The following is a 9071-nucleotide window of genomic DNA, read 5'->3' on the forward strand; positions in this document are numbered from 1 at the left end:
TGCCCCGTGGGAATATTTTACTGGTTAAGTTATTGAAGATGAATTTGGGGTTTTCTCTCTTCTTGCAGAGGAACGTTTGAGCTTCAACCATCATGCCATTATCCAACTACAAGGGTCGCTACAGTGGGCCGGTACGCATCACGATCAAAGCATTGCACTTGATTCGGAGCAGCTAAGCACGGATAGTTCACCATGTCTTTGTTTATTGTTTCTGATGATTTGTAGGTACCGACTTCCAACCTTCACATAGATGATAAGGACGACTTTAAGGACTTTGAACCATTTGACAGTTCACCTGATGCTGGGCCCAGAGGTTTTCCTGGTGGTGGTGGTAAGAGTCACACGCGTCACCATCAGTCCGTGTAGACGATTTAAGCGTCTTTAGTTGCCTTAATCTGCATTTTTCCCTCTTTCAGAGCCCCTGCAGGTGATGCAGGTCAACATGCGTAAGGACGTCAATAAACAGAACCACTACACAACGGAGTACATGACCAACCTCCTGGTAGTCCGTCGTGGTCAGAGTTTTGTCATAGACGTCACCCTCAGCCGTCCACTGATGCAACAGGATGACTTCCAGTTGGAGTTCCTCATTGGTGAGTTTGAATTTCAAGCGCTGTGAAGCGTTTATTTTCTAAATGAAGCGAGAAAAACCCGTGACCTTTGAAATGAGAAGGTATGGGAACACAGGGATGGCTCTTTTTCAGTGGATTGACGCATGTCGGGACTAAAGAAATCACCTTTTAGTAAACTTTCATTCAACGTAATTCAACCATGAAATTCTGCTGAACCAGTGAAATGAATGGTACAGTGCTTATTTCATATCTTCGCCCTCTCTCTGTTTGCTATCCCCCAGGTGCTGACCCCTCACCCAACAGGGGCTCCCTTGTGGTAGTGACCTTCGGTAACCGCCGAGGCGGTCGATGGTCGGGCGAGATACTGGGCGTTCAGGGTAATATCATGTCGCTCAGTGTCAAACCGCACGCCAAAGCTATTGTGGGGATGTATCGGACGTATGTGGCCATATCAGCGGCCAACGGCATGCTACGAACCAGAAAGGACCCCAACACCAACATGTACCTGCTGTTCAACCCCTGGTGTCCAGGTAGAAGCCTGTCTGCTTTCACTGCCACCTGATGGTTGGAGGGTTAAAGCTGCTGCAGTTTCATGTTGTCATGACAACGTAGGACATGGCTTCTCAAAAACTATGTGAAAGAATGTTTCCATCCATCTTTTTAAGCTCAATTTTCTTTTTGATCAGATTAATTCATTATTGCTCAACACAAACAGTGAAGCAAAGTAAAATAATGGAAATTGGATTCAGTGTTGAAACATCGTAGACTGTTGGCTCTGAAGTTGAAGGCAGTTAAGCTGATGTTAGTGAAATGATTCCTGTTGGACTGTTTGCAGAGGATGATGTCTTTTATCCTGATGACGCTGGACGCTTTGAGTACGTCATGAACCCAATTGGTATCATCTACCAGGGCACAGTGGATGCTCTAGAAGAACGCAGCTGGATTTTTGGACAGGTACAGGTAACAGAAATATCATAGTATAAAGGATAAAGCTGGAGAGTGTTAACAGATTATGTGTTGTCTCCCTACAGTTTGAGGAACAGATTTTGGATGCCTGCATTAATATATTGGATGCATGTCAGATGCCAATCCAGAGTCGTGGCAATGTAATCAAGATTGTTCGGAAGGCATCTGCCATGGTGAGGACGCAGAGCGGGAAAACAAACTTACCCGATATTATAGTCGCATAAAAAATATTAATTTTCCAAATAAAGAAGCCAGTCAGTCACATTTAGATCTATGTTTACTAAAACTGTTAATCCAAACAAAAGTGCATGCATTTTTTAAGGAGGCCTTTAAACGTGCTCCTTAATGCTGGAAATTAGGTTTGAAGAGGAAAGGGAATTTTTTTAGTAAATCCTTATATTTGGCGTTTATGTATGTTGACTCAACTTTGACTTCCTTTTTGTTTCAGATCAATTCTCTGGATGATCAAGGTGTGTTGGTTGGTGACTGGAGTGATGACTACTCCATGGGCAAACCCCCAACAGCTTGGATTGGCAGCATCGCAATTCTGCAGAAATACTACGCCACCGGAGTTCCTGTCTGTTTTGGCCAGTGTTGGGTGTTTGCTGGAGTTCTCTGCACCTGTAAGAGCACACATGGTTACCACAATACACCTTAAAGTGCTATTGTCATGTCTCTAAAGAATTTAAAGTACAGATAGACTAAGGAACCAAAAATAGATCCCACACAGCCTCAAGGGAGATGCAAAAAGAGCTAAAATAGAGCTTAAAAAAGACTGACAAGAACATAACAAGAAAAAATATGAACACAAAGCGGCTTACCATAACAACAAAAAACATGACCACGATGGGACTGAAAATGACAACATAGAAACATAAAAGCAATCAGAAAAAGTAATTAAGATTCAATATAATATTCAAGCACAAACATTGGTGAATATGAAGATGTTTAAAATGGACATAAAGCTGTAATTATGGGTGCCAATGCCAAAGGCAAGGCCCACATATTACTGTTGTAAATACTTATTATTTTCCTGTTTCCGTCACAAATTTCGGCGCGCTACTCCTCCCACAACGATGGTCTGACTGGAATAAAAAACCCATCGCTGCGTGCGCGTTGATCGGGATCAGTGTGCTTAAATTTTTCTCTGTCGTTACTCGAAAGGAATTCCGGAAAATTGGGAAACTGGGAAAAAAAGGAAAAATGCATTTAAAAGGCCTTAACGAGGCAGTTTTGGGCTCAACTACCTGCTCTTGGAGGCCTCCTAACTCAGCCATACAGCATCACAGACACATCATTCAAAGTTTGTATGTGACAAGAAAGACTCAACTTTAACTGTGGTAAAGGGCTTGTCAATAGATTATACAGCTTTGAAACAACGGCAGTTTACGTTTTATGTAGCCAGAGGAGCTCATCTCATGCCTCTCACCCTCTAACTCAATGATTTAAAAAGATTTTCTGAAACAAATGCCTCTCACGTCCAAACTATCTGCCTGATCTGGACAAATTTTAGTCCACATTTTAGTCCTCTTTCACCCAAAGTAACTCTCAAGGAGCTTGGCCTCACATATTTCTCACAAATCACCACTGAGTGCAGAGAGGCGCACTCCAGCTCCCATACTTTTCCATTATAAACAGGCCGAGCCATGAAATCAGTGTGAAAGACTCATTTTTAAACTGCCATAAAAAAACGAGCCACACGCAAGAGCAGAATAAAAATTACACCGCTGGCTTCCCCCATCCCTTCTGGCGCTCACGGTTCAAGAATTATTCGGATAGGACTTCTACTTTTCGAACAGCAACCGTTTGTTCCAGACTTGTGCTTCATTATTAAAGCCCATGATTTTAAGGGGACAAAGTCAGGTGCAGATTTGACAGTTGGCACACGCAGCTGTTGCCCATAGCAACTAATGAGGGGCCAGAGCCAAGATGGCTGCCCTGTTCTGATACAGCTGATGAGGGCAGACCAACATGGCTGGCCTATTGTAACAGCTTTATGCCAACCTGTATTATCTCTGCTCCTAATACAAAATAACATGACAGCCTCGGCCTCTTACACATCACATCACACATTTCCATTATAAAGAAGCTGTCCTTCTCTCCTTTACACTGATAGTGAGGGCTGTCATAAACCTGTATTCTACACAGGACCTTGATATAAATTACATAACAGTCTTCAGCAGACTTTTCTGCTTTTAACGGGTTGAATTTTTTTACTGTGACTTATAAATCCATTGAAACAGCTGTTTGTTCTCAGCGGGCACAACCTGTCCTCTGTGTCTCTCTGGTTTAGGTCGTCCTTCTGTGTGGTTAACCTCACTTATGCTGTCTAAAGCAGGCAGGTTTCACCATAACAAGGCAGAATCTCATATTTCAGACTGGATTTGAAATATCTAATGCTTGACTGGCAAGAAGCAGCTCTCTCAGCACAGCACAGCCTCTCTGGCTCTCAGTCTCGGCGGGAAGTAGCTTGGCACCCATCAAAATTTCTTCAGAAATTTTCTAGTGTCGTTTAAGATGTTATCTCAACAGTTAGAAAGTAAAAGACTTTCTTGTCCTTAGGTGTAGAGTGCCTCAAAATTGTTGTAAAGTACATAATTAAGTACTTTTTCGACATAGCCACATTCATCAAACACATTTAACCAGATGAACCAATATTACTGACTTTGTGTTTCTTCAGTCCTAAGATGCCTTGGCATTCCAGGGAGGGTCATCACCAACTTCAACTCAACCCACGACAACAATGGAAACCTGATCTGTGAACTCATCTTCAAGGAAGTTGGCATACCAGACAGACGCAACACCAAGGACTCTATCTGGTTGGTCCGAATTTATTGGTTAAACACCAAAAAACAGCGAGTTGATTTATTAAAAAACTATTTTCTTCAAGAAAGACCTGTGGTAAGCCACTTAACTTCCCCCAAATGAAGTGTATTCCACAGTCAGCAAACAAAACTCCTGACTCCTTTGGGTCAGATTTTAATGAACAACACTTCCAGAAATCATGCCGTTTTACAACTAAGATCTGAGGATAACAATTAATTAAACGAACACCTTTTTAGATTTTATTGTACCATAAAAAAATACCTTAGATGTATATAATATCAGTAAAACAGCTCTCAAGGTTTCCTTTAAAACCTCCAAACCAGGCAGCTATCAATAAAGATAATGATGCTAAATTTAAGCTAGTTAGCAAGAAAACGAAAGTTTGCCTCAGTTTAATTAATCCACTTTCTACCTTCCTTCCTAATGAATAAAAGGTACATTTCAGTATTGAAATAACTTATTATTTCTCTCACAGAGGTTTAATGACGCTTATGATGGATAAAAAACAAGCAGCTAAAAAACAGCTAAGCTATGTTAGCAGATTAGCCATCTCAGACAGAATCTTGTCAAATTCACAGCTTGTAGTCACATTAAGAGCACACAATATGACATTTTTGGTCTTGATTAATTTATATTCGATGGTTTGGAAGTATTTGAACATTTGAAAGTGGCCTTTAGCCCCAACTTTGGCTGAATTAATCTAAATAGAACAGAAACTTCAAAATGCGCCTACATGTCTGAATATCAGTTATTTTGTAGTTTGACTGTTGTAGCAGTTAAAATAACTTCTCATTTCATTTAGTTGTTTTTTGATAATGTAATCTTATTCTTTTCTTTCTCATGTGAATTTGAAGTAATTTCACTGTTTAATTTATTTGTTTTTCAAGTCTTCTCGCTCACATTTGATTTAGTTTTCCATTTATTTACACTTGTGTTATATTCTACCTTTACCCATGTAAGATTCTGAAATAAGTTGTGCCCAAAAACAAAAAGCTCCTTTCTTCAGTCTCTGTGATCAGTTGTCTCCATCCCAGTGTTTACCCATGCAAGTGTACTAACTAGGCCTTGTTATTTAGGAACTACCACTGCTGGTGTGAGGCGTTCATGAACCGCTTTGACCTGCCACCAAAATACAAAGGATGGCAGGTGGTGGATGCCACACCCCAAGAGACCAGTGATGGTAGGACAGACAAAAAGATGGACACATCAACTCATAGATGGCTGAATGTGCAATTCAATCGACTCTGTTTATTTTCAAGGACATTACCGCTGTGGTCCAGCCCCTGTCATCGCCATCAAGGACGGTGAGCTGTGTCACCCATTTGACTGTGGGTTCGTCTTTGCTGAGGTTAGTGGGGAACGAGGTCGAGTGTCGCAGCTGTAAATATCCTGCTTTAGTGAAGGAGTGATGGAAAAAGGTCATGTGGTCTGACGATTAGGTCAGCTGACTACCTGAATATTCTGACTGACCAGGTTTTTCCATCAAAAGATGCGGTCTTGATGATGATTCAGTGGGCTCGAACTGTATAAGACTGGTTCAGGGAACATGCCACGGCATTCCCGTAATGTATCTTTACTGTCTCTGCAAAACCAAATCAATCATCTTTGGCTTCAGAGTGATAAAGTGTCCTTCTTCCAGGTCAACAGTGACATTATCTACATAAAGAGAGACAAATACGGCACTATGACCCCGTTCAAGGTGGACACCACTAAAATTGGAAAGCTGATTCTAACCAAAGCTATCGGCTCAATGACAGCTCAGAACGTCACATTTACCTACAAGTACCCTGAAGGTAACATACACAGAGATGTAACTTCCAGATGACCAGTCTAACAAATGAAGTGATCATCCGACTTAGCAGTGCATTGATTTGTGTCTACAGGTAGTGCAGAGGACGAGAGGACTATGACTTTGGCGGAGCAGTACGGCTGTGAGAGGGACCACCCCGAGCTGCCTGAGGCCAAGTTCTCGGTTGAGATCACGGCTGAACCGGTAATATATCTGCTACCATCAGCCGATTCATTTGTGTCCCTGTAGGTGTCAGTTTAACTGTATAGCGACAAAGTAAGAGATGAAACAAAGGTTTGGGATCTATAAACAGGAAAAGAAAAGCAGGACAGGAAAACAAAACTACAAATTTTTTCATGCTCTCTTTCAAACTTTGCAAATAGAATCTACTATAAACTAAGGATCCTTTCCTGAGGAACACCTCGGGGTTTTCATAATCATCCATCCAAACAAGTGAACAGAAAAGTGCTTCCCTTACATTAACTGTACCAGATATACGGAGCCGAGAAGCAACTGGCTAACAGTTGAATAATAAAAAGCTAAACATTTCGGCCGTAACTGTCCATCTTCCCCTCCATCCCTGTGTCCAGTGCTCTCTGGGTGACACCGTGAAAGTGCTGGTGACCTTCAACAACCAGAGTGAACTCAACAAAACTGTGCAAGCCCACCTGGAAGTATCGGTCGTCTTCTACACTGGAGTCGTATCCAATAGCTTCAAAGAGGAGAACTTCACTCTTCATGTGGCGGCCCACCAGAGTGAGCAAAATATCCATGACAGTCCTTTTCGTGGATCTGAAGATGAACCCTTTGACACCTCAGATTTGTGTTTGTGTTGCAGGTAACAGTGCAGTGTTTGAGGTCCCACCTCAGGAGTACATGCCTCTCCTGCGCTCTAAGAACTCCCTGCACTTTTTGGTCAATGGAAAGAGTGATGATGAAGAAGTGTCTGACTTCGAGGTGGTCTCGCTGACGGCTCCTCGCATCACCATAACGGTAAAACACAAATATTCCAGCTTGAAAAGGATCTTTAATGTATTTTTTGTCATGTTAATGTTTGGATATATTCAGCGTAGAATTATGCAGAAATCTATCAAATTAATATCTAAATGTACTGTGAATGTGACATATTGTGCTGATCTTCCTACAGGTAAAGGGCACACCCCAGGTGCATAAGAAAATGTTTGTGACTGTTCGGTTCAAGAACCCCCTCAACATGACCCTGCACAACGCCACGCTGACCATGGAGGCAGCTGGACTGATGAATGCGAAGGTGTTTCCCTACAGGTAAGTACGCCACAGATAGCACCTGAGCTTGCAACCTCATGTGCTGTATATTCAACATCTTTATTTGTTTTAGAGTCATTGGTCCGAATGCTGAGATCTACCAGACTGTGGAGTTAACGCCCAAGAAGCCGGGACTCAAATACATCGTGGCACAGCTGGACTGCGACAACCTGAATGATGTAAGTGAAACTGAAACTCTGCTCACAGTTGCTTAAACTTCCAGGAGCTCCTCAGAATCATTGTCCAGAGGACTTTTGTGTTATCTGGTATCAGTTACTCGAGCTTTATTGACATCTGTAACATGCTGTCGTTTACTCGTTAACATTCCCCTTTGGTCCCCCAAAAACAAGAGTTCTGGTCCTTTATCACCCGTTAACTGGACTGTCAGGAGATGTTCATTAGACATATTTGTGTTAATATGATGGTGTTTTAGTAGATGTATTTTGCAATATAAGGCATACTTTTTCCCACTTCAGGTAGCAAAATGTTAATTCCTCATATGTACGACCATCTGCATGGCATCCTTTGAGTTATTAGCTTGGGGCTACCCTTTGATCTCCCAACTATTGTCTTTGTAAATAGAAGGGAAACCGACACAGCAAAGAATAGCAAATCTTCCGAGTATACTCTTTATTACTTTATTCTACATTCTTTTGATGTTAGCTAGCGTGCTAACATGTAAAGCATGCAGTTTGACTTGATTTATCTTGAGCATCAACTGCTAATAATTTGCTAACCATCAATATGCTCATATTTCATATCTGAAATTAATCATTAGCATGCTAACTATTACGGTGATATGCATCCATTTCAAAACACAGCTACTAAATTAAATCAGCTTCAGGATTAGCAGGAGAAATGTAACGTATGTGTTAGCATGCCTGCTAACAACGTTCACTATAGATTTAACATCCAACAGTTAAAACTGACCTTCTGCTAATTTCCAACTCTGTATCTTTACTCTCCATTTGTGTAGCATTGCAAAAATCATACATCTATTGATCTTCATGGATTACATCATTTTGCTGTCTTTAAACATGCTAATTTGCATTCTAGCACGTTAAACCTGGAAAATAAAAACGAAAATAAAAACTGATACGTTAGCTTGTTTTAACATGTAGTCCAGATCTTATCCCTAACCCAATGAGGGACTAATGTCCTTAAGTGGTCACAATTTATACTTTTGACACCAAAGTTTTATTAATTTCTTCTTATTTGTATCTATTTTTCAGGTGCAGAAAACGCTTGAGGTGAACGTTAGTCCATAAGCTTCTGGCTGAGCGCAGAGAGCCGATGAACACAGCTTCTTCAGTGATTTGTTTTCTTCTTTAAAATCAATTTAATTCAGAAATCAACATTTTGATATTTTTTTCCACAGATATGGAGGTTTGTGTGAGCTTTTAAAGTCAGATTTTTTGAGCATTTTTGGTTTATCAATGGCTGAACTAAACAGATGAAAAATGCTTTAAAGCTTTTGTGGGATAAATCATTAACTAAATGTTTATAAACAGGATTCCCTGAAATACAGGATACATTTTAATCATTTGGAAAAATGGAGAAACTAAACATTAAGGTCAAGAAAATGCGTAAAATGTAAAATTCATATTCTAATTAATAAAATATCAGATTCTTTA

The 9071-nt window shown here is 40.7% G+C and overlaps 1 protein-coding gene across 1 annotated transcript; it reads left to right on the forward strand.

The window, feature by feature from the left end:
• Positions 1-92: 92 nt before the first annotated feature.
• Positions 93-7304, forward strand: LOC140285005 (coagulation factor XIII A chain-like). The gene is made up of 15 exons (XM_072379063.1): positions 93-131; positions 226-331; positions 417-593; positions 854-1102; positions 1408-1526; positions 1604-1711; positions 1987-2161; positions 4219-4357; positions 5441-5544; positions 5624-5712; positions 6004-6157; positions 6248-6357; positions 6744-6909; positions 6992-7205; positions 7301-7304. The coding sequence occupies exons 1-15, from the start codon at positions 93-95 to the stop codon at positions 7302-7304; spliced, it is 1953 nt and encodes a 650-aa protein (XP_072235164.1).
• Positions 7305-9071: the final 1767 nt, after the last annotated feature.

This window comes from Leuresthes tenuis, unplaced genomic scaffold, assembly GCF_036924035.1.
Source record: "Leuresthes tenuis unplaced genomic scaffold, fLeuTen1.0.hap1 SCAF_24, whole genome shotgun sequence".
Classification (NCBI taxonomy): domain Eukaryota; kingdom Metazoa; phylum Chordata; class Actinopteri; order Atheriniformes; family Atherinopsidae; genus Leuresthes; species Leuresthes tenuis.

What these genes read in the sequence shown, in the direction of transcription:
- LOC140285005 (XM_072379063.1), top strand. Translation starts at nt 93, where the DNA reads ATGCCATTATCCAACTACAAGGGTCGCTACAGTGGGCCG. An exon ending in CCAGTTGGAGTTCCTCATTG is followed by an intron (nt 594 to 853) that starts GTGAGTTTGAAT and finishes GCTATCCCCCAG; the next exon opens with GTGCTGACCCCTCACCCAAC. An exon ending in GCAGCTGGATTTTTGGACAG is followed by an intron (nt 1,527 to 1,603) that starts GTACAGGTAACA and finishes GTCTCCCTACAG; the next exon opens with TTTGAGGAACAGATTTTGGA.